A 24,916-nucleotide genomic window follows, 5' to 3' on the forward strand; every position below is an offset into this window, starting at 1 on the left:
GGCAATTGTCTAGCCGAAAGAGCATATACACGAAGCACTATGTAATTGTTCCCTTATAGCTGCTTGTCCACATAAAGCTGCAAAACATCTTATGGATGATAAAAGTACACTACATCATACATATTCTATAGCACACTTTCTTACATATATACTACTATGAACAACCTAATTGTGAAGGATTTGATCCTCCCATTCTGTTGTAAGTTTCTCCCCCATAAGAGAAATATGTGTCTCATTGCTTGGCTATATATTTAGAAACAAAAATTTATCAATTTATTATTATTTATTATTTTCATATGATTTGAGTAGTGAAATAATTAGATTGTTACAAATAAAATATTATTACGCTTTTTATAATTCTTTTTTTATTTTGCAAGATATAGTTTTAATTTTTTTATTTATGCTAGGACAAACATGTAGTATATATTTAAACTTACTTGTAAAGTTTAAAAAATGCACTCAATATATATATATATATATGTAAATTAATAATTTTCTGAAAAATTAGAAAGCTTCAAAGAATAGAAGTATGGATGTAAAGAAAGTGCAAAAAAGAAAAAAAGAAAAAGAAAAGGTTAAAGGTCTATAAAGTGTTAAACAATGATTCAAAAAAGTTAGGAAGCACCCATATTATAGATGTATAGTAAATCTCAAAATAACTTAAACTTAGGAAAATTTTAAGATATAGTACTACTTTCATATAAGGACATTGCTTCTTTCTCTTGTGCAATAGAATAATTATTTAGGGTTTCTTTGTGATGTTGAAAGATGTCATCAACTATAAAGAGGAGTGTCCAAAGTTTTGTGGGGATTTGCATCCCAAAACAAGGGTTTGAGTCTGTATATGAAGAAACATAGCAATGTTTTGTCATCATCAAACTGGCCTCCCTCAAAACAAACAAAGAAACAAAAGAAAGAGGGAAGAAATTATGTCCTTTGGGGTTCATCAAATGAAAAAGAAATATTAGGTTGTGGTCCTCTACCCAACAATATGTGAGAGGAAAGGGATTTGGAAATAACAAAAAGCAAATGGGCAATGGCATCCCTTTTTGCATGCAGGTTTAATAAATCAAACTGATCATCCATTTGCAGGTTTATGTGAATACAAATATTTTAAGATCAGTGTGGAACAGTGAAAAGAATATTTGCTGTAAATTGTAATACTACAAAACTTTTTTTTTTTCTTTTATCAATTTGCATGTGAGCTGTGTCACCCCTTCTTCTACTCCCATATTAAGACATGATTGCTGCCTCCCATGGTACAGAAAAGCACTCAAATGCACTCATGCACAAAACATATATATATATATATATATATATATATATATATTTTTCATAACACAAAAGAAACCCTTTTAGGAAAGAATAATTATACATACCGTTCACTGTTATTCTTTTTCCCATCTTCTTTTGTGATCCTGATCCTGTTGATGGATGGGAAGACCTTCAAACAATGTTTTTTCTCATAGGCATGCAACATCTTGACATGGTCTTTGCATCAATACTATGTGATTATCATGTTATTTTTATATTTCTATTTTTTTTATTTGAAAAATAACAATGGAGAGAATGCATGGATCATTCCATCTTAGGCCGAAACACAGACGTGGATTTACATTCTGAATAATGCGTGTGCTAGGATATGCAACCATGGACAAATTAGCTATATATTTATATATACAGTTAAAGTAGATGCTATAAATGCGAGAGACAAAACCAGGGTTTGAGTTTAAAGAAGGTAATGAAGGTGGTTGGCTTGTGTTTAATTAGTACTTTGTCTCTAGGGCCAAATGATTGAACAACAGTACTGTTACTATGCGTTTTGTCGCAATTGGGACAAATTCAGCTTAGCAATACCAAAGTTTGATATGGGATTAGGTATTGAATCAAGCGAAGGGAAAGTGAAGAGAAGAGAGTGATGAGTGGGCTAAGTCAAAGGTAGGTCTAGTGGTGTCATAATCCAAATCATTGCACAACAACCCTCACTCTTCACACTCTAAAACATCCACATAATTTCCTTTAATTTGCCAACATTTTCCCTTGTGCTTCATCTTTATCTTATAACCCTTTAGTTGGGTGATTGCATTTATATTGCATTCATTAACACAGATGGGAAGGAGCTATACACTTGGAGCTCGTCCTAGCCACACAAGGTATATACAACATCATTACCAGATACATAATACTTATACTCCCCTTTTGAAGGTGTTATATTAGTTCAAATTTATAATCTATAAAATAAGAAAGGATAATTATCTTCAATTATGTATTTCAAACTTAATAATAATACTCAGGGTATTACCAAATATTAGGAAATGAATTTGACTGATAGAAAACCTAACCAATAGACCTTCTAAAAAGAATAAAAGGGAAAAAAAAAAAACCCCTAAATTTAAGGGACGATTCTTCACTCATGTCATCTTAGTCCACTATGATTTTGTCAATACATTATTATGCTTGAAAACAATAAGACCTGAAACTTTTTCAAGGGGTTCTATTTTGTTTGCCAGCTTGGGTGTTATTATTACTAATCATTCTTTATGATTTCTTCAACCCTCAAAATGGGGATTTAGAGAAAATGATATGAACTTAGGAAGTAAACCCTCTCTCTCTCATTTTCTTTTATTAATCAAAATGCAGAGGATGAGGGAAGAGTATGAGGCCACCCCCCACATGCTAAGACTTTAGGTGGTGTAGGTGGGTGAAGTGGGGAGTCTACCTTTTCCATCCACTCACACACAGTCTATATATATATATATTTTCTTAATGAGACAGCATCCGATAAACAAGTTTTGATTGTCAGTCAATATCAAATGTAGTATGAAGCATGGGTCAACTTTTCTTACTAATCCTATGTCAAATTGGTTCCTGTCATGTATTAGGAGCTAGGTATGACTTTTGAGACCTCTTCTGGAAACAAGGAAAAGGGTTCAAAGAATTTTTCCAACTTTCAATGGGAGCTAGGTGTGACATTCAGCATCTTGAGGCTTTAAACCAACTGTCTTGCTAATTGAGGTTTCAATGCATTCCCTAAGGACAGTGCAAGTCCTTTTCAAGATCTAACCAAAGAAGAAGAAGAAGAAGCAGCAGCCTAAGCCCTCGAAATGGAGAACAAAGAATTCAGAGGATGTGATTGCCCAAGTCATTGCCATCTTCACATGTTCAAGGCTGCCAGATCATTGTTGTATCATACCTTGTCCCTACAACTTGTATAGCAAGTAAAGGCGGTAATTGAGCAAGTTAGGTCGAATCTCGAATTAATTCGCGTTAGGTTATTTTAAAACTAAAAATTTTTTAAATAATTTTAAATTCAAATCATTTTGAATTTAAATCATTCAAATTTGATATTTAAATTATTTGAATTCGAATTATTTTGAATTTAAATTGTTAAAAATTTTAAAATCAAATTGAAATGAATATTATATAGGTCAAATTAAATTTCATCAATCAATTTTTAAGTGATTTGAAATCACAGTTTCATTAATATGCAGTATATGTTCAATTTTTATTTTTCACATCATAAAAAATTTTAGAAAATCATAAAATCATATAACAAGGAAGAAAACAAGTGAATTAAAAGTTATTTATTAGTTTAGAATTATTTTATATAAGAAATTAATAATTTGCTCCTAAAAAGTTATTATTTATTGATCGAGTTTTTATTTTCATTTTTAATGCACTAATTATTATTAGTTATTGTTAATTTCACCATAATTATGGTTTTGACTTACAATTTAAAATATCAACAATAATTCCAAAAATTAGGATTCATTTCTCAAATATTAGAATTTTATTAAAAAATAAATAATAAAAAAACTAGTCAAGATTTTGAATATAATTAATATTTACTTCTCCTTTTTGGCTATTTTAAAAGTTAAGGTTTATTATAGGAAATTTAAATGATATACAATGATAGCTTTTTTAAGTGACATGAGAAAAGATTTTTTAATCAATATTCTCCCTACTACATTTTAAGTCATATATCTTTTATAATTATCTAATATCTATCTAAAGTGAAATAAAGTAAAATATTTAAAGAAGATGTCATCGATCATTTTTTTTTAAATTATGGTCAATTATTTTTTTAATTTATAAATTACTTTTTATTTTCACAATTATTATCATCTAATCTAATTATTTATTTTATTATTTCCTAAAGAGTTCAAAAAAAAAATAGAAAAATAGAAAAACTTTTATTTACCGCGTATAATTGTAAAACTTGAAGCAAAAATATTCTCTTTTTCATTCATAAGGATAATTGTCAAAGGTCTATAAAATTATAAAAAAAGAAAATAAAATTTTGAAAATAATTTAATATTATTAAATATTAGTAACTAAATAGTTCGAATTATATTTATTATTTTTTAAAATAAAATTATACTTTATTTAAATTGGAGTAATATTGCATCCGAGACGTAGTTCAATGAGCTCAATCATTCCCTTTCCTCTTCCAAAGTGGAGACAAAGGAGAGCCATCCCATCCCCACACCGATGGAATCCCATTGCGCTTTACAAGTATGAAGGATTGAGGCAGAATTCAACCCACCTTTGACAAAGCAACACTCCACGCGAAATGGGGATGAAAACGACATCTCATCAAATCCAAAACTACAATCACAGATCTGATTCAAGTGTTCAATTTGTGGCCCCAAAAAGCTTGGGGGAGGTTCAATTTCAGTTTACGTTCCTATCAGAATGAACATGTTCTCAAGCACTCTGCACAACATCAGATATGCAGAATCAGATACATGTTGTTTGAAAATCTTGTCAAGAGTCTTGCATCAATATGTAGCCTTTGTTTGCTATAAAGATTCTTTATCATATGGCAGTTTGCAGGCAGCCAAGTCATCTTTTGACTTGTATTTTCCAAGCATTTCAGCAAGAGTTCTGCAGCGACACTGATTACCAGGCCGACTTACATCCCCATAAACGGCCATTTCGATAATGTCAAGCTCCTTATCTACAAGATGTAAAAACAACATTTGAATTTAGGTAAATACTTCAAACTTGAAATGATAAATTATACACACACACACACACACACAAAGAGATATGATACCACAATGGAACAAAATAGTTATTCGAAGAAACTATTGTATGGAGGGCAAGGCAAGAACTGCCTATTTTATGCTTAAGGAAGGAAAAATAGGGGATAATTAAAAGCTTAGAAGTTGAGGCGAACCAGAATGGTGAACAAGCAAGTCACAGTTGGGCATGGATCAAAATGGCCAGATCAAAATTATAGCCTAACCTTGTATAATAAACCTCTAAATTACTATTTACTGCAACCACAAAAACTGCAAATTATTGGTTTGCTTTGAAATATGCTTCTCAGTACCAAGATGCTTATGCACACTTGTTAATTAAAGTAATTTTAAAACAAGTAAATGCATTGAAATAGGATACTGCTTGACTTTACCTAGAACAAAATTCATGGAACAAAAGTTTTAACTCTCAATTTTTTTTTTGAAGTAAATTTCTACTTAGGTTGTCTACATGAATTAAGATCGTCATATGAGAGGCTCTCAACTTGCTAAAGTGAACCAGAGTTCCTGTCCTACAGAATGGAGAAGCAATCATCCACACAGAAAACATCATCTATGCTCAGGAACAATGGTTGTGCTAATTCAGCAGAAATCCTATGATCAGTGATGGCCAAAGAACGCATTTGAAATCCATCAAGAGTAGTATGGCACCTATGATGAAGCAGTGCCAGAAGTTTATCCTTCATCACAAGTAAGTCAGTGAGTGAGGATAGTGACAAGTGCATGTTTGGTAAACCCCGTTACTTAACCAATCAGAAACAAAAAATTTCCCCCAGAATTTTAAAAATAAAGACTATTCTCAGACATTAATGTTTCCATAAGAAACTCTTGTTGTCACTGCTTCCTACCTGCATTTGCTCCTTGGAAACCAATGTTTTCAGGAACAAACCAAACTGGCCAGTTCAACCAGGAATATCACCAACTTGGACGAGAATATCAGCCTTGAAGCAATAAAAAATTAGACTAAACCATTCAAACTGCTTAACAAGGTTTGTTATTATTTTTTACTATATGGATTTTAATCCTCTAAAAACCATGTGCTTTATAGCCTGAAGTTCTAAATCCCACTTTTGTCACCCAAAAATTAGAACCCAAGCTGTCACATACCTACTCCAAGGCCACACTTTCTCTTTTCGCTCTTGTAGAGTGGGGGTTTTTGTGGTAGGGAGAGAAAGGTAGTGCTGCAAATAAGTAAACAGGTTGTGCTAGAGGCAGCGGAGAGAAAGATTCCAGTGATGCCTGAAGCACCATGTGCTGTGGAAAGTGAGAGAGAATAGGTGAGTGGCAGAATAAGGCAGAGAAGGTGTCGAGAATAGGAAAGTGGTAGAGTAAGACTGAGAATAGGGCAGAAAAAATGTAGAAAATAGGTAAGCAACATAGAAAGGCTAAGAATAGAGTGGAGAAGGGGTAAGTAGAAGAGAATTTGAGAGAAAATATTTAGAGAGTGTGTAAAAGTCTATTTGTTTTTGTCGAAGAAATCTTATTCTTGATTGAATTGTCCAAGCTCCATATTTAGAGAAGAAGAAATAGTTACTCAATAACAAACTTTAATATACCTAATGAGTAACAGTTATTGAAAAAGCTTTAATGTAGATAATAGGTAATAGTTGCTGAAACCCCATTATGTGGCCATTTAGAGTAGTGGGCTTTTCTAGCAAATGGTCATTAATATTGTAATGAGATTTGTTCTTGAGTAAAAGGAAAAATGTAAAAGGGAAAAGGGAAAAACACATATATTTCAGGAAAAGGTTAAACCCTCCTAACAATCTCCAGATTCTGAGCCACCAAGCCAAACTCTCTAGAACATCCCAAAGGTGAAGCTAACATGTGAACCTTAACATTTGTTCCGAGTTACTTTTACTGTTGTTCGTGTGATATAATTGTTCTACCTGTTCTGGTTGTTCCCATTGCTCTCTGCATAGCATTCCCTAATTTTGTATTTCTTTCTTATCTAATTAAATACCAATTGGCCAATTGTCAACACCCAGCCACACAGCCACCCATGCAGCAATCTTATAATGCTTGATTTCAGTTAGATTTCAAGTTTGTCTCTTTGGATTTTAGCATTTTTGAACTCCTTTTTCTGGTTGAAATGTATCAAACTAGTTCGCTCCTAGTAGTTTTGATTCTACGCTGTGTTTATTTGAGAAAAAAAAAAGTAACATTGAGTGTACCAACTACCAAGAGCTTTTGTTTTTATCTAGCTTGGAAATTTCTCACTAACGTTGTAGGAATGTGAAGTTTGAATGCTTGAATTTTGAAAGTGGGCCAGTGCCGACAAGAAAGAGTGGCTCTTTTCCTCGACTTAGGTGAAGATCATGATGGCAAAAATTACAATGAGTTCAACGAGTTGAACAGGGACCTAATCCAAACATTGTAGAAAATTGTTAGCACATTTTCTAACATTACCACCCCCCCTTTCCACACACACACACAAAGAGAAGGTGGTTTTCTTCTTTAACAACAATGCCTTTAAGGAACAGAAACAGGCTATTAAGCAATTCTCCCTGAAGTCCTCAAACTCCAAAACACAAACATACTAATTTAATTATAATAATACCACACTGATAATAATAGGACCAAGGATGATCTTTCTAGTAGGCATCCCAAACCAAGGTCTTGCTTTGCCAGCAAACTTAATTTACTTTCTCTAAGATTGTGTTGAGGCCATCTTAAGAAAATAGACTTTGTGTTTAAAGTCCCACTGATCCCTCTAAGATGAGTGACAGATTACCAGGAAATTTATGCCTTACAAAACTGATCAAAAGCTGGCAACTTCAACAGAATCTATTCTTGAGACTCTTGGCATACTAACAATGTAGAGAACAGTTACAAAAAGAAACAAAGATATGCAAGCATTCAGATAGCACACTCTTCAGATTAAACTGAAAAGATAAGAATTAAGGCAATCTTACCAGTAAACTGGACAGCGCAAGAGTAACCTTGCAACCTGGTTGTATCCACCTCTTTGTTTGATTTAAGCCTATTCACCCTAGTTTGAAGAATTTGACAATTTTCTGCCGTGGACTCACCACCTATTAACACACAACCACAAGTAAACAACTCAAAATCTACACCTGAAGTTGAAAGATATAACAGTTTGCCTTCAACAAAAATTTTGAAAGCAAACAAAATTAAAAGGGGCCAAATTTTTTAAAATTTGTCAAATACACTATTGGCTGTCAAGAATGAAAATTTCTACTCAACTTAGCTACATTATACAATTGGTCTCACTTGAATACTTATTTCCGATTTCTCAGGCAACAGGAGGTATGAAATTTCCAAATGTGTTCATTTCCCCACCATTTCTCCATTATCAAGCAAAGCATCAAATAAAATCAAAATCCCACAATCAGTCAACAGCGCTCACAGGAATACTACCCCCACAAAACGCATTTCAACATCCAACTAAATCAGCTAAAATGGAAAGGAACACTCCAATTGCCCATCAAAAGCCATAAAGAAAAGTGAAAATTTTAACAAACGGGTTTCTTTAAGAGAGAGAGACAGAAAGAGAAAGAAAAAGAGACCTCTGGAGAAGGGGAGGATGTGGTCGTACTCGAAGCAGAGGCAGCCTTTGCAGTTGCAGAAACGCTTGCAGACGATGTTGCCAGCAGCGTCTTTGCGCCATCTCTCAGGATGACGACCAGGCACTGTTTCTGCGTTGGCCCAGCACTTGCTCTTCGCCTTCGAGTCGAAGAATCTTGGCCTCTCATCTTCTCCATTGCTAATACGAGAACGACGAGGGGAAGAAGACGAAGACGAAGAACTCATCCTTTTTTGCGTTTATGAGTTTCAGTTCTCTGCCGATCTGTCCATTAAGATGACATGAAGATTCAGAAAAACACATGCTTTTTTCATTACGTGTCAGCTCAGGGCACCCTTGAGTTTACTCTTGGCCCTTTTAAAAAAAAAATGAAAAATTGTTTCTATTTTTAATTTTTTTTCTTTAGGTAAAAAATGGCGCTGTTACTTAACAAATTTTTTGAGTAAATTACGTACAACTCATTGAGTTTTGTAGAACCGAATTAATTTTTTCTCTTTTAAAAATGTTGATTTGTGAAAAAATTCCATCACATTTTAACTCATTGTTTGATGTATGTATAAATTTTGAATCTCTTTCTCTCAATTAAAAATAACTAATTAAATTATTTTTAAAATTTACATATTAATCGAATAAAAAACTAATTAAATTATTTAAAAATAATTCGAATCAATAATATAGAGAAAATCGAAATAACCTAAACCAAACTAGCTTCGGTCCATTACTTTGACACGTACAATAGTTTTCAACAATGTTCAACATTGCTTTTAAAAAAGCCATATTAAAGGAATATATATTATATTAACGATTTTAGTTGGTTAGATTACTGTAAAAGGCATGAAACCAGGAGACGCAGACCAAGGCCACCAAATTCTGGAGTCGTAAGCTGTCGTATAGTATGATTTCGCTATTTAAACTTGTATCCTTTCACCGAGTAAAGGCCGCAAAGGGGAAGAATATAGTGCTGGAATCTACTTGGTGAACTGTTCCCAGAATGATATCAAAACCCCGAGGTTATAAAATATACTGTTATAAGGAAGAACATCCAATGAAATGAAAACCGCATCAGTCTGATTTTTCCAATAAAAGGGGACTTGAAGGGAATAACAATAAACCATAGCACAACATGAAACTCGTAATGGTGTTTTCGTATCCAAACCAAACATAGAGCCCATCCAAACAGCATCTATACCTACCCAAGTCATGGAGAGGCAAGCTATAAAAGCTCTTACAACAAAATCTTTAAATTAATATTGGAATAACAGATTTGCAAATCAATCTTAAACTACTTTGGACCAATGTCCTTGAGAGCACAGATCTGCTCCTCCCCCATCGCAGACATGACAGACACAACCAGGTCTTTCCCCTCTGCAAAACCATCCTTGATCTGCAATCCCAAAAAAAGATTGTATTAGCAACGGCTCCCAACATTTGGCATACAGACATGAATGTGAAATACAACTATCATCTTGATGCAACACAAGTTCAACCATAATTTCATGGTTTGATAGATTTACACGAGGTAGGAGATTTATGCACATTTATAAGCACCTTGTAAAACGAGAAATGCAAATTTAGATAGCACTGTAATAAAAACAGACCACTTTAAGCTGGATTAAAGTTTAAACATGTCCAACAAAAGGACTGTCTTTACCCATAATAGGAAAATGGCATTCAATCAGTATGCCCCCGTCAAAAGGCCAGGAAATCAAAACATGTAGTTTTGAACGACTAAACATAAACCTTCTTTTTTGCTAAAACTATATTTCTTTCATTCGTTCTCTCACACAAATTCTTTCATCTCCCTTTCTTCTTTATGTAGCAGAAAATGAAAAAAAAAAAAAAAAGGGGGGGGGCAAATCTGAGCTGCCACTGGACTAAGTGCATGGTAGCCAAAGGGATACGATATAATACATGTACCAACCAATGGTGCACAAGACTGGATTTGTTGTTTCTCTAGAATTCAAATCAGTAAACTTAATAACAACAAAAAGCTACTATAAGCAAAAGGGCCAAATAAAAAACATGTAAAAATAGTTAATTGATGCCTTTCAGAAAAAAAATAGTAGTTAATTGACCTGGGTCAACAAGTTCTCATCAGTTGGGAGCCTCAGATCATCCTTAGTGCCTCCGCTTTCAGTCAGCAAACTCACCTGAAATATTTAACTAGTTAAGAAGGGAAAAACACAAAAAAGAGAAAGAAAAAAGCAAAAAAGGAGCAAATGAACTTACAAATCCATCCTCAGAAATGTCAATCAACTGGTAGTCAGTACGATTGACATGTGGAACCTGTTAAAACAGAGAAAAGAAAACATTCATTAAAAACTAGTACAATTACATGAAGGTTTAAAAATGAGAATCAGAGAAACAATAAACGATTTACTAATTTAAGGAAGTTTTTTCGTACATCACAGTTGTGGGAAGAGGGAACAATATCTTCAAGCTTCTTGGCAGTGAAGATGTCAATTCCAACAAAGTGACACTTAGCATGACCGTGCTTCCCAGTCTTGGAAGTGGAAACTTCTACAACCTGTCTCACAACATACAACAGCAATCATTTGACACACAATCTAAATAGCAACCATAGGGTGCAAATCATCAGTCAACCCATCAAACAACAATTTATCACATGCCAGTAAATATCATCAGCTTGCTAACCATGAGAAGATTCATTAAAAAATTATTGATTTTTTAATACTACAAACTTTAATTAGTTGATCGTTTTTATTACTTTTTCCAATTTGGATTTGCTTCATAAAGGTTACTATAAAGCTAAAGATCATAGAATAAAAAAGCAAGAATCATATTTTATTCTTAATTATTTTTAATTTTTCAAAAATATCGTTTGCTTTTTAATCCTAGAAACGAAACATTACCTTGCACCTCCGGAAACTATTAAAAATAAATAAATAAATAAATAAAAGAAGCAAGCAGCAAAATAAAAAAAAATTCAATTATCCTATGATCGAAAGTACTGAAAAAAATTAAGAGATCTTAACCATTACAATCTCAACTTAGAAATCATAAACACTGAAAAACCTAAATCAGACAGATAATTCCGAGTTCATTGTCAGGATAATAACAGACAGATCCAAAAAATAAATAACTAAATTCCAGGATTCAAAGAGGAAACAACGAGATGGGACCTTGCAGGGGCGGTTTTTGATGACGATGTAGCCGTTCTTGCGGATGGTCCCGGCCTGTTGAGGGTAGGTTTTGGAGGCGCCGGCGTCGGCCTTGGATTCAAAATGGTGCTCCTCGTCCGACATTTGCGGGTTTCAAATAACTCTTTTGTTTCTCCTTTATTGGGGTGTGGACTCTTCGCAGTAGGCAGAATGGGGGCGGAGAAGGTGGGGGAAATAAAGGGCAGGGCGCGTGCGGGGGTTTTATATGTTTATTTTGTGCATTAGGGTTTTCAGTTTTATTCGTGTTTATCCTTATGGGAGAGTGAAGGTGGGGTCCTTAGTGCTTTATCGCCGTTGAATTTTAGCTGTGATGGATGATGATGGGGAGGAATTTTGGATAGATTTTCAGGAATATGCTGCGTTCTTCGAACGCGACACCTTTTCATTGGGCTTGGGCTAGACTATTATTGCTTTAGTGGAGAGAATCAAAAGCTTAATTGTCAGTCAAACAATCTCAATGATGGCAATAGATATTCTTTGCAGCTATCCTACTCAATTATACAAGATACATATGTTTTATATTCGAATTTTAGACAGGTTCAGATACCAATTTTAATATATATTTCAGATTCAGTAGAATATAGGTATCATTTTTTGAATCTCTATACTTAAATTTGATTATGAATATTTACTATAAATATTTTATTTATTTATTTATTTATTATTATTTAAATAGTTACTTGAGATATTTTAAAATAATTAATTGTTTAAAATTTAATTTTAATGTTTGTTTATTTTTATAAATTTAATTATTAATGAATTATATGAATATGAATTGTGAAATATAATTATTTTCTTATATGAGTTGGGGTAATTAGTTACCATGAAGATGTTAATAAATTTTTTTGCACAATTGAGTATTTAAATGGATGAGGGTTGTTAACAGGTAGTGGGTAGGGTATTAGACTTCAAGTACATGTAAGATATTAAAAAATAGTCAGGTAGTTGTAGGATTTGAGTTCCTTACTTATTAATTGAGTTTCGATTAGGGTACTTCAAAATCAACAAGTATCTTATCGGTTGACAATCTTAATAACATATCCATTTTAATGGTGTCTTCATTCAAAAATATATTTCACCAAAGTTTTATCATCTGTCATATCAATTAATAAGGTATTAGGGTTCGAGTTTGAGAAGGAAATTTCAAATATAGCCGAGTAGTTGTAGAGTTCAAGTCCCTTCTTTAATCAGGTTTGGATTAGGTATTTCAAAATTAACAATTACCCTATCCATTGATCCTTTAAATTTCATCACCATATCTATTTTAACGATGCTTTTATTCGGAAATATGTTTCACCAAGGTTCCATCATTTGTCATGTCAGTAAATAGATAACTTTATTTTTTTAAAAATACATTTTTTTTTTGTGAAAAGCATAAAATACTTGTTTCTTACCAAATAAAACAAGTATTTGGTTATGGAAAATAGTTTCAGACATTTTGTACTCCTAAAGGCAGTTTTATTAGTCGTTTATACCCTTAAAATTAAGTGGTTTTCAGTATATGTTTTAAAGGATATTGAAAAGTAAATTTGAAAAGAAATGTGAGTTGTGAATAGTAAAACTGTATGTAAGTGAGTGAGTTTGGGGAGTGACTAAAGCTGAAGAAACTTAATCACTCCCATAATAGACTAATAGAGATGTACATATCTTGGTGGATTAACATCATGTTTAACACTAAAGCTTAACATGTGAGAAGCTCAAAATTCTTCTACTTTAACAGCATCACCAGGCATTTGATAGGCATCTTTAGCCCTTGATTTCTTGACACCAGCCATGAACCAAACTTTGTCAGACTTGGAGCTCTCAACATTCACACTGGTGACTTTAACCCATACAAGGACCTTTGTTTTCATCCCTTCGATTCCACTCAGCTTTCCCCTTGACAATGTTGCTTTCACACGAGTTGCGTACCTAACAACCGATGCATCCTTGAACCTCACTTCGCATGGAGAAGGGAAGTACACAATCAGCTTGGATTTTGATTCATCAAATTCGTAACATGTTATGTTTCGTGGGAATAGACCGGGTGGAAGGTTGTGCTCCCGGAGGAGATCTGGCAAGGCCTTCACCGGTTTACCTGTAACAACAGATGGTTACGGTAAAAATCTTATGATATAGGCATTGTCAAACTATATATGTTGCGAATAAATGGAGGATTATGATCTGTGAATTACAGACCAAAGGCATCATGACAACAAACACATGTTAGCAAGACCCTCCCCGTTAGGCTTTTCCCAAGGAAAGGAGTCAATTAACTAGAAGCACGGTGTGTCGTCTATGGCAGTGAATCACATTGTTCTGTGTTGATCTAGAATGAATACCCAATGATCAGAATGGATCACTACACTAGGTATTTATGTAACAGACAAAAGTACTCTTACCTTTCAGCTTGTTGAATATCCATTTGGCCTTCTCTTCAACCGTGTTAGACAGAGACTGAAATCATGAATCACACTTTCCGTAAACAGCAAATTCATCAGGTGTGCAAGCATAATGGTAGAGAAGAAAGCCTAAGGCAATACATATGAAAGAAAGAAAAAAGCCAAAAATGGAAATCCTAATATACACGAATCTTCTTCTTATTCAAGAAAATAAAGCTAACCAGATCTTGATTCTCACATTCAGCTTTACCATGAAATATTTGAGAAAAGAGATGAGAAGTACTGGAACTTTATGCATTATCAAATTCTAGTGCAAGAGAAAGTTGAACCATCTAACAAGAAGAGTTTATAACCATACGCACAGAGAGGTCTTCAGTGATATTAGAGAGTTCTGCCTTGGCTTTCTTGGAAATCCAGAAGCTACCAGCTTTTGTCAATGCTTTCTCCATTTTCTTTTCTTCTCTTTACTTGGGATCTAGGAATAGTCACTCTGTTTATGCTCCCCACAGAGGGAATGGATGAGGCAGGGGGAGGAAGGAAAGAAAATGGCTTCCTCCTGACACCAGCTCACCACACGCTAAACCTCTCTCCCCAAGTGTGCCAATAGTTTTACAGCTCCCAAAAAATGACAAACTGAAAGAGAATAAAAAATGGCGCCCACAAAATAAAATGGAAAATACAAAACAAGGATATTTTTTTTTTTAATTTTGAAAGGTTACAAACCAAGGATTATTACTGTTGTTGCATCATTTGAACCACACCCTTGATTAAAATTTATATTTAGATACTTGAATTTTTTTTCATCCTTTAATTTGCAAGCATACATTAGATAATATCCTTAATCAAATCGACACCGTATAAAAAATTCAATAAAAACATGCCATATTTATGTTTTCACAAATGTCTTTTTTTTTTTTTTATGTTTTTTAAGAAACAAAAATTTCATTTCATAATAAAAAACCGTAGTAGTTACAACATGAGACATATAAAATAAATACAATTATTGAATAGCATACCGACCAATATTCCTTTTGTTTTGGCTTGGTTGCTAGCCATGGCTCTTGTAAAGGGGAAGATTTCCAGTCGTTTAATGAAATTCTTCTTTTAACTTTAAAAAAAAAAAAAAACAATTATAGTTCTTATTAACATGTCATGTGTTGTAATTTCATTAGATGTTTTGGATATATCACTCAATTGGACAAAATTGTTAATTTTATGTGTCAATTGTTAGATAGAAGTAAAATTCAAATACCTAACCATGAATTTTTAGACTTTATATATCAAATAAAAAATTAATTATAATTCAAGTAATTAACTTATTAATTACAATAAAATTTATCTAAATCTTAAATGGTTTTTTTCGTCAATTGTAACAATTATGAAATAGTTTACTCACTTGTTACTTTCTGTACTAGTACTTTTATTTGTGGATAATAGAAGAAGGGTTATGGCATAAGCAGGTTGTCCTAAATTTGTTTTCCCTTGTACATCAAAAATACTATTTCCTTTGTTTTAGTCAAATGAATTCAATTTTTGTAATTATTTTTAACAAAATCATAAAATAATTTTTAAAAATTTTAAATTTCAAACATTTCTAAACATATTTTTTAAAAAATTTATTTTTATATGATATTTTAAACAGCAATGATCAAAATTAAATTCGTTTGCTCAAAAAAGTTAAATGGAGATGAACAAAATGGAACAAATAGGGAGTATAAACTTGTAATAAAATAAGAACAAGGGATGAAAAGGAGGAGTTGAGGTAGCAATTTTTGATAATTAAAAATATATAGTGGTAGGTCGAAAGGTAGTTTCATGCTTCAATCTCAATTAAAGCAATAATGAGGATTAATTATTTTGTAAGACAAGGTAGACTAGGACAGCTCACCATGAACATGCAACTCTGAAAGACTTAATATAGAGCCAAAAGACATAAAAAGGACGAGACACAGCCTATTTCCCAAGCACAGAGGATAGAAAGATTAAAAAGAGCCCTGCAACCTAACTGGAGAGAAAGAAAACATTTCATTCCAGCAATATCACAATCGTCCGTCCATACCTTTCGAAAGATCACAGCAAGACAAACGAGGGAAACACATTACCTGTAACAACTAGAAAATGTTAGGAATTTTGAGAATATGGTGCTCTGAAAAGTAAGTATATTTTCATATTTAATTCATTTAGTTTATTTGTAATGAAAGCGCATTTTGATAATAAGATGAAAAGTGTATTTTAAGTAAGCATTCATTATCTAATTATTAAGGAACCTTGATTTTATTAAGATATTAAAATACATTTGTATGAAGAGTCATCATAAGATACATGTATTTTAATTGAATTTAAAAATTATTCACAACCATATAATAAAGTTGATCACTTTATTGTGTTAAGGCTGTAGTGTCTATGTTACTTCCAACGAAAAGAATGTGATTCATTTCAAGGGAATTATAAGTATCAAATTATCGAAATAGTTGACTTTGAGTAAAGACATTACAACATAAACTGAAATCATGTGAGAATCAAATTTAAGTTTAATCATTACTTAAATTATGATCTCACACTTATACAGTTGCTTATAGTAGAATCAAAATCTTGATGGATAGTGGACTCGTGTTTAATCTCTTTATAATCTTTGATATATCATGAGCATGATCATCATAAAGCATTGATTGAGACTTCGCATGTTGGGATTATAATCGAGATGAATATCTGAGAACATATATACAAATAATGCAGTTCAGAGCATTAACATCAATTCTAGTGATTTCAAAAAAATTGGTAATTAATCTGAGCCCAGTGGATTGATGCATTAGCTACTCATCACATCTGGATACTCAAAAGATTAGATTTAGAGTATACTGAATCACTAATTGGATGAAATTCTAGACTAAGGGACAAACTTGATATAAAGGGTAAAATAGTAAATTCATTTTTTGTCATTGGATGGTTACGAGGATTCACAATATAAGGTTTACAATTGAAAAATTAATAATTAATATCAGATATTGAATTATTTCTTGTAATTATAGTTAATCCAAGAGTGCAATTATTAATCTATAGTGGAGTGATTTCATGGTTGATAAGCTTGAATTATTTTTAATGAGATTATGAATAATTTTAAATTTATTGGAGCTTAAAATATCTATGTCCAAATAGATTCCCTATTTAGCTTCGTAAAATTCAACTTATTTAAATTGGAATGCATGTTTAATTTGATTAATTAAATTGTATACAAAAAAGACAACTTTAACATGTTTGTCTTAATTTAGATAAGAACATGTTATGTCTTAATTTAGACAAGAAATCATGTTTGGTATTAATTTAGACAAGAAAATATGTTTGTCTTAATTTAAGGCAAGAAAAATATTTTTTGTCTTAATCTAGACAAGAAAACATATTTGTTTCAATTTAGACAAGATAAAATATTTTTGTCTTAATTAAAGATAAGAGTTGTCTTAAATTAAGATAATACTAAAAGGATTCTTGCAAAATGAATCTAGACATTTATGTTGATAAAAGGAGATTTCATGTTTGACTATCACTTTTTTATTTATTATTAATTCTTTTTACATTAAAATGGATAATAATAAAATTAGAATTATTATTCAACAAAGAGTTTTATTTTATCAAGAACTCTAAATAATAATTAAAGAATTAAATTATTTATTCTTTAATTTTAATTTTGATAATTATGGAGCATGTTTGATGCTTCCATAACTCTAAATAGATGGTCAAGATTGATTCAAATGTATTTGATATTGATTAAACTTTTGAAGTAAGAGTTTTAATAAAAAGAGAAGAGATTAGAAGAAAAAAGATGTACGTACTTTTCTTGAAAAAGTTTCAACCGTCACTTCTCTCATCCTCTTAACTAACTATAATTAGTTAGTGCTTGTTTAATTTAAATAATTGTGATAAATAATTTAATTTATTTGAAATGGCTTTAGTGCTTGTTTGGTCTTTTTTTTTAGCTTATCCACCTCTTAAAAGCAAAAGTCAGGTCAAACAAAAATTTGGAGAAGCTCTTAAAAAAATGAGTAACTTTTTTTTAAAGAATAAAATTTTAAAAAAAAGAGCTTTAAAAAAAGCTCTAGAGAGGAGCTTTCTTTTTTTTTTTTTTAAAAACACGCTTTTTTTTTTAAGAGAATTTTTCTTTTTGTTTCAAAAATGTCCTCATCTATAAAAATAATTACAACATTATCTGTTTTCATTTTTATATGATTTATTATTAATTATAAATTTTATATTATATAAAAAATACTTTTCATATTTTTTATAAATAAAAAAATAAAATTAACTTTTTTTCATTATGAACAAAGGAATTTGTGTTTAATTGAAAATTATTTATTAAATATCTTTTATGGTAATTTTAATCAAAATTAAAACTTATATAAACTATTTTGTCAAACAACTTATTTATAAAAAAAACTTATAAAAGTAAATTTACCGAGCAGATTTATCTTAATTTTAAAAATTATTATTTTTTATAAAAATTTCCATAATAATTTTGAAGTTATAAAAAATTTAAGCTAAATAAATTTTTAAAAATATTTTTATCAAGTCATGATAAAATTGAATAAAAACAGTTATTTCTTAAATGGGTTTATCAAGAGAAAAATTTCTCACAAGTTTCTCTTATATCAATTTTTAAATGACAAGAAAAATTCATAAGGGGTATTAATGCAAAAAGAGAAAAGTGGACCAAAAGCCCGCGACGCGAAATTCCGAAAAGAAAACAGAAATAGGAATTTGTGGATGTGGATCATTCCAAGGAAGTTTGAGTATCGATTCGATATCGTCAACCGCTGAACTTGTTCAACCCAGACAAAAATCGCTCGCCTTGTTTTCTCCGATAAAGTCTTAGTAAACAATGTTTTGTTCTATGAAACTTCCAGTGTCTGTCACCCTTTTCAAATCACTGTACCTTGGCTTTTCGTTTGCATGTTCCCTGGCAATTCAGTTCCCGGCAATTCCAGGTACTTCCTCACCTCACCCTTCTTTTTTATTATCTTCCCATTTGTTTTCTTTCGTTTCATTAGAAATTGTTTGCAAAAGTATGTATATATTTGTTATCATGTTGTTTTCATCTAATTATAAATGTTCATTAAATCCATTGCAATTCAGGTTGTTTGTGCTTTGATTGATTTGCCTTCCGAAATATGCATGCCATTGATCAACTTTTAAGGAAGCTAGCTAATCTAAATCTATGGTTGATAACTCTTTAAAACTGTGAATAAACTTGAAATAAGGTAGGTATCTCTTAAAGTATTTGATTTGAGAATCTCCATGGCAAACTTCTTCCCAAGGAATGAAAGCTTTGGATAAGATACATTTGTCTGACAAATGATTTCTTCATATCTGTTCCATATTCTAGGTTTAACGTGAATCCTAATGCCACTGTACTCGGTCTGCAGCCTTAAAATTTATAGATTCGTACAGCCTTGTTATGAATACAAGTGAGTCATACAATGCTTAACTTTGCTGAACTGAATGTGATTTGGATTTCTTGCAGATCCAGTTCAGTGTTTTCCGGTTTGCAATTCTTTGCTTGGAAGGGAAATATGGGTGAGATTGATACCAAACCTATTGAACCAGTTCAAGTTGCACTATCTTTGTTTGGTGAAAATGATCAGTCCAAACGCCGGTCCAGTAGCAGCGCTGTAAGATTTTGGTTTTTATTGTGGTATTCAAAGTTTTTGCAAGTCACAAACTGTAGTCAAGTACTTACAAAGCAATGCTTTCTTCTATCACAAGTAGTATTGCTTCTGGAATATTGAATTATTTCGTTGAGGATATTGCAAATCTCGATACTAGGAACTTTGCTCGAGTATATCAGATAATGAACCCTTTTGAATGCGTATGCAACATTACTAAAGCTTCTGATTCCATTTCTATATCTCCCCTTTTCTTTTTCTCAGTCAGGTGTGGAAAAAGAGAAAGATATTGAAGACCTAGAAAAGGAATTGGCCAACTACAGACTGCAATTGGAAGCAAAGGACTTTGCATACATGCAAACTCTTCTTCAACTAGAACACTACAAGAAAACAACGGAAGAATTTTCGGTTCTACTAAAGAACTCTGAGCTCGAGAGAGATAGATACATAGAAGAATGCAATGAAGTCAAGAGTCAGATTGATGAACTTGAATCCAAGATGAAAGGGATGGTGGATCAGTTGTCAGAAACTGCAAAGGTCCGTGAGCCGCTTTCACACGTTTTAAATGAGCTGAAGGTTACACAAGCTGCTCTACTTAATATGGAAACTGAACTTGCTGCTGCCAAGGATTCAGAGCTTAAGGCAATGGCACAAGCAGAACTGATGGAAACCTCTGCTAACATGGAAAAGGAAAAGTCAGAAGAGCTGTTAGACCACATTTTGGAGCTTCATGATTCTGTTCTTATTTCAAAGCTGGCAGCCACTGAAGCTGAGGAGGAGAAATGCAGAATTGCATCTGAGAAGGATGCTGAGATAGAGTCATTGAAGGCAACAGCATTTCAAGCACAAGAGCAGGTAGAAGATCTGAGAAAACAATTGGAAACAATAGAAGAACTGGAGAATCAGCTGCTCATTAAGTCTGCGTATATTGATTCATTACAGGCAAAACTTAAGCAGGTAACTAATATACTTGGTTCAATGGAGAATGCTACTTCAGATGGTGGAATTGATCTGAACCAAATAAAACAAGACTTGGAATTCAAGGAGAGAAAGATATCAGATCAAGCATTTTATATTGAGGCATTGGAAACAGAACTAAATCGATTAAAACTTGAACTGAAAAATGCTAATGAAGAGGTTAGGAGCCTGAACTGCAATGTTGAAGCACTTAAAAGTGATCTAGAGAAACTAGAAATTGAGATGGATGAAGTTGGGGAAAAAGATAATGATTCACAAGTCGAACTAGCGATGTTAAAGGCTGAGCTTCATAAAGGGAGGTCAAAAATTGCAGCAGCAGAGGCAGCTGAAGCAAGAGATCTAAGTGTTAAATCAGGGCTCCATCTTGCAGTTCAGCAGCTAGCAGTTGAAGCAGAAGAAGCCAAGAAGGAATATCATAAGTTGAAACAGGAAGTGGAAGCTGAAGGATGTGACAACTCTACGCTCAACCATGAAGCTGAGAAGTCACCTCAAGGTGCACTAGTTTCTCACATTGATGATCAAAGAGATAAGAGTGTTAATCATATAACAATTTCAATTGAGGAATACAACATCTTGATCCAAAAAGCTGACAAAACAGATCAACTTTCAAACTCAAAGTCACTAGCAGAAGACTCTAAACAATTAAGCACAGAGTCAGAAAATAAGAATGAAGTTGAATTTTTGAAGAAGGAATTGGAAGTTGCAATGGTGAAAATTGGGTTGTTCAGGAACCGCGCAGAACAGGCTGCTACCAGGGCAGAGGCAGCAGAGAAAGCCAAAGCAACACTTGAGGATCAGCTGAGGATGTGGCAAGAGCAGAAGCAAAGGAGAAAAGCTGCTTTAGCTGCCCTGAGGGAGGAGTCTGCACCTAAACAATTCAGTCCTCCCACAATTGAAAAGTTACCTACAAAAAATCAGCCTTTGGGTAAAGTTCTTAACATAAAATTCTAGTCCAAGAATTTCTTAAAAAACTTGGTTTGATTATAATAGCTGTGAGTGGGTACTATGTGTTGGAATTTTAATTGTAAACTGAAATTATAATATTGGTCTATTTGCATGAAAGATCTTATATCAATAATGGTAATTGTGGTGTGGCATTGTGATATTTATATCTATTCTTCATGTTGATTACAGGCTTTAAATGTTAACTTGGTTTGCATAAGGCTGGAGAAATGCATAACAAGATAATCATGCGTAAGAAGTTATGTAAAAGGACCAATACAAATTAGAGATGGACTTAGCAATTTTGTTTTTGCTGATATTTGTTTTTTCTTTTTGTTCTTCCGGCTTGAGCATTGTCATGGACTTGGCGTATTGCCACTTGCCAAGGCAAATCAACTAGAACGAAGAGAAGCCCCCCAAAATTTGGCAGGCTGCTTTCACTCTGACAGCAGTAGTTAAAACCATGGGCTATCTATAATAAGACCTGCTGCATCTCATATTTGGGCCAATGTGTTTAATCCTAGACTAAGACTTTTGAAGGCTCTTTAATGGAAGCCCATGCCATTGCTTCATGCTCATATAACAGATGCTTAAACCTAAGCTAAAGATTCTTTGACAATGATTCATATTTGTTGTCTTTTCTATTACTTTAACCTGCTTCTATGGGGGTAAAATATGATCAATTCTTTATATCTTGGTACATGTTCATTCACATACTTAACATGCTTTGAACAGTGGGGTATCATTTCAACAACTACATTTGACATCAACATCTATAACCAATCAAATAGAGTCTGAGTGAGACATTAGCCATTTTCATCAACAATATTTGTCATAAAACATGTTAGAAAATCTTTCCAAAGCATGAAACGGAAGAGAGAGAGAGAGCCCCCAGTCTTGCATCTATTCTGAATGTGAAAACAATGGTAGACTATTAATATTATAATGTCGCATAATTTCCTTGTATTTCATGTTTACGTTGTTTGGTGAGTCACGCTCTCACTCCATGTTTGTTTTTTCTCTGGTCTTCGCTCCAAAATTTCAAAAAGGGGAATTCGGTGTTGTCTACGAAGCAAACGCCACAATACAGGCAAGGTTTTTCCAAAAGCAAATGGGGAAATCAGACCTGGCATTGAAGCAAATGAGAATATTTGTAATTACGGCTAAAAGTTGCAAAGCAATACTTGTCCAAGGTTTCATCAATGACGTGGCTGCCTATCTTTCTTAATCGTCACCCAATAACTTCAACAGCCCCATGCCTAAACTTAATCAAACAAGTAATTTTTCTGCAAAGCTTTAACGGTCGTCGACGGCTAAAACTTTACTCAAACGAAACGAACTCGTATTACCCAAAATTAAATAAATGCGCTTATCTTTGAGTTGAATACTGGAATACAGTTTGATCGAATCCTTTTCCAAAACCAATCCTCAACCAGCAAAAAAAGGAAAAAAGGGAGAAAGGGGCAGCAGGGCAGGACATCTGAAAATGAGAGGTGATTATAGACGGTCAAATTTTGGGGTCCCTGGTAGAATCCCATACGCTAGTTGTGGTTGCCAAGGGTTAAATGGCATCTCTCTCTCTTCCAGATTGTATCACACCCCTTTACAGTTTCCTTAGGCAGCATTGCTGTTGCCATCCGAAAAACACTCAGATTAAGAAATTGTACAAAAATTGTTTCCTGGTTCCAACCAATATACGAAAACGATGCATCTTATTTGCATAATTATCAGATTTAAAGCCAAACAAAAAAAAAAAAAAAAAAAAACCACAAAGGAGATTAATGGGGATAGGAAGAGGAAACTGGTTTCTTTGATCTCATTTTGTGCAGGAGCAAATGAAAATAACTTGGTATCTTTCCTTGCACAAGTATCTGATTCATCATTCCTTGGTATCCTAATTTCCTATTGTGAAAGAAGCCAAACATGACCAAAATGAATAATTCAGCCTCTTGCTTTTGTGAACTGATGCTGTTCAATTTCAACGTTTTCCATTGGCAAGAAGCAAAAGAAACCCGTGATTACTTTAGACCCAAAACATGAAATGTATTTGGTATGCATTAGGAATTTTGTGAGAGACGAAACCCAAAAGTATTGGAGACTCTGGAAGAAGCTTCATTAGGCAAATACAGTGAACAACATTTTTCTTCATTCAGATGGTCAAAGCTCAATACTTCCCACACGTGCTGCAATGATGTGACACTCTCCACTGTTTTCTTTTTGATCAAATTCGGTGCATTTGCTGGATTCCAAATGGTCGAAAAATGCCCAAATGGAGGTCTGAGGTAAGACGGCATTAGTGTTTGCCGACCATGAATAAGTACAAGCCTATTAAGTTGAATCTTGACTAAATCATATTAGGGGCCTTTACAACAAAAACGCGAATCATGTACATTACACACATAATCTCTATCAAGCCTTTTGTTTTTACAAGTTTGATCATACATAGAATCTATCTAGTCGTAATTCTCATGCTTCATTTCTTAGCTAATTTTTTTGTCTTTGACTAATTAATCATATTAATCAATGTATCATAATTTGGTTATTGATTTCATTAATTAAAACCTATAATCCAAGTTTGTGTTTTAATACGAGATCTCAAATTATACAAATGAAAGATAATTTATTTCTCGATCCAATTTAAAATTAAAATTGAAACCTTCTTTGTACGAGTAAAAATGAGTCATTTTCACATTTATCTTACTGGGAGAAAGATCAATTTCTTATCTAAAAAAAATATATGAAAATTTTAAATATTTTATGTGCCCGTGTTGTGGACTAAACCTTCGAGATGTAGCAAATTCGCATTTTGGTTGCTCATTTATAAGTTTTTGTTTCTTCATCTATTAACTCAAGATGGATCATTTTCACATAAATAAAGTTTTTGTTTATTTATATTTCTAGATTACCATTTTAAAGATTATTAATATAAATATTTATAAGATTTATTTAAAATTATAAATAAAAATTTTAAATACATTAAATAATTTTTATTGAGAATATTTTTTTATTATAAATATTAATAAGATTTATTCAATCTTTAAATAAAAGCTCTGATTGCAGCAAATAACTTTTATTAAAAATATTAATAAGAATTCTAATTGTGTAATATATATATTTTTTAATTTTAATAGTATTGAATAATTTATATATTAATATTTAAAGTTACAATTATATATTTATACTCCAA

The 24,916-nt window shown here is 32.5% G+C and overlaps 4 protein-coding genes across 4 annotated transcripts; 1 reads left to right on the plus strand and 3 right to left on the minus strand.

Moving 5' to 3' along the window:
• Positions 1 to 4,416: 4,416 nt before the first annotated feature.
• Positions 4,417 to 8,922, minus strand: LOC18604760 (HNH endonuclease domain-containing protein). The gene is made up of 3 exons (XM_018116799.2): positions 8,576 to 8,922; positions 7,961 to 8,080; positions 4,417 to 4,960 (listed from the first exon to the last, which is right to left on the minus strand). Exons 1-3 carry the CDS (start codon positions 8,817 to 8,819, stop codon positions 4,803 to 4,805), a joined length of 522 nt encoding a protein of 173 aa, XP_017972288.2. The 5' UTR covers positions 8,820 to 8,922; the 3' UTR covers positions 4,417 to 4,802.
• A 716-nt stretch (positions 8,923 to 9,638) lies between these two features.
• Positions 9,639 to 11,994, minus strand: LOC18604761 (eukaryotic translation initiation factor 5A-like). The gene is made up of 5 exons (XM_007037386.3): positions 11,736 to 11,994; positions 10,997 to 11,119; positions 10,822 to 10,878; positions 10,668 to 10,742; positions 9,639 to 9,976 (listed from the first exon to the last, which is right to left on the minus strand). Exons 1-5 carry the CDS (start codon positions 11,856 to 11,858, stop codon positions 9,875 to 9,877), a joined length of 480 nt encoding a protein of 159 aa, XP_007037448.1. The 5' UTR covers positions 11,859 to 11,994; the 3' UTR covers positions 9,639 to 9,874.
• A 1,322-nt stretch (positions 11,995 to 13,316) lies between these two features.
• LOC18604762 (uncharacterized protein At5g01610-like) lies at positions 13,317 to 14,772 on the minus strand. Its single transcript, XM_007037388.3, has 3 exons — positions 14,518 to 14,772; positions 14,156 to 14,210; positions 13,317 to 13,851 (listed from the first exon to the last, which is right to left on the minus strand). The coding sequence occupies exons 1-3, from the start codon at positions 14,602 to 14,604 to the stop codon at positions 13,472 to 13,474; spliced, it is 522 nt and encodes a 173-aa protein (XP_007037450.3). The 5' UTR covers positions 14,605 to 14,772; the 3' UTR covers positions 13,317 to 13,471.
• A 4,120-nt stretch (positions 14,773 to 18,892) lies between these two features.
• LOC18604763 (uncharacterized) lies at positions 18,893 to 21,865 on the plus strand. Its single transcript, XM_018116839.2, has 3 exons — positions 18,893 to 19,131; positions 19,668 to 19,815; positions 20,074 to 21,865. The coding sequence occupies exons 1-3, from the start codon at positions 19,097 to 19,099 to the stop codon at positions 21,736 to 21,738; spliced, it is 1,848 nt and encodes a 615-aa protein (XP_017972328.2). The 5' UTR covers positions 18,893 to 19,096; the 3' UTR covers positions 21,739 to 21,865.
• Positions 21,866 to 24,916: the final 3,051 nt, after the last annotated feature.

This window comes from Theobroma cacao, chromosome 3 (genome assembly GCF_053813885.1).
Source record: "Theobroma cacao isolate CCN51 chromosome 3, ASM5381388v1, whole genome shotgun sequence".
Lineage (NCBI taxonomy): Eukaryota > Viridiplantae > Streptophyta > Magnoliopsida > Malvales > Malvaceae > Theobroma > Theobroma cacao.

Coding starts and splice junctions, on each gene's coding strand:
- LOC18604760 (XM_018116799.2), bottom strand. CDS start 8,819: ATGAGTTCTTCGTCTTCGTCTTCTTCCCCTCGTCGTTCTCGTATTAGC. Junction 8,081..8,575: donor CATCCTCCCCTTCTCCAGAG/GTCTCTTTTTCT, acceptor GTGTGTTAATAG/GTGGTGAGTCCACGGCAGAA. Junction 4,961..7,960: donor TTGCGCTGTCCAGTTTACTG/GTAAGATTGCCT, acceptor TACATCTTGTAG/ATAAGGAGCTTGACATTATC.
- LOC18604761 (XM_007037386.3), bottom strand. CDS start 11,858: ATGTCGGACGAGGAGCACCATTTTGAATCCAAGGCCGACGCCGGCGCC. Junction 11,120..11,735: donor TCAAAAACCGCCCCTGCAAG/GTCCCATCTCGT, acceptor GTTGTGAGACAG/GTTGTAGAAGTTTCCACTTC. Junction 9,977..10,667: donor ATGAGAACTTGTTGACCCAG/GTCAATTAACTA, acceptor TTGGGATTGCAG/ATCAAGGATGGTTTTGCAGA.
- LOC18604763 (XM_018116839.2), top strand. CDS start 19,097: ATGTTCCCTGGCAATTCAGTTCCCGGCAATTCCAG. Junction 19,132..19,667: donor TCAGTTCCCGGCAATTCCAG/GTACTTCCTCAC, acceptor GATTTCTTGCAG/ATCCAGTTCAGTGTTTTCCG. Junction 19,816..20,073: donor GCCGGTCCAGTAGCAGCGCT/GTAAGATTTTGG, acceptor TCTTTTTCTCAG/TCAGGTGTGGAAAAAGAGAA.
- LOC18604762 (XM_007037388.3), bottom strand. CDS start 14,604: ATGGAGAAAGCATTGACAAAAGCTGGTAGCTTCTGGATTTCCAAGAAA. Junction 14,211..14,517: donor ATATCACTGAAGACCTCTCT/GTGCGTATGGTT, acceptor TCATGATTTCAG/TCTCTGTCTAACACGGTTGA. Junction 13,852..14,155: donor GATATTCAACAAGCTGAAAG/GTAAGAGTACTT, acceptor CTGTTGTTACAG/GTAAACCGGTGAAGGCCTTG.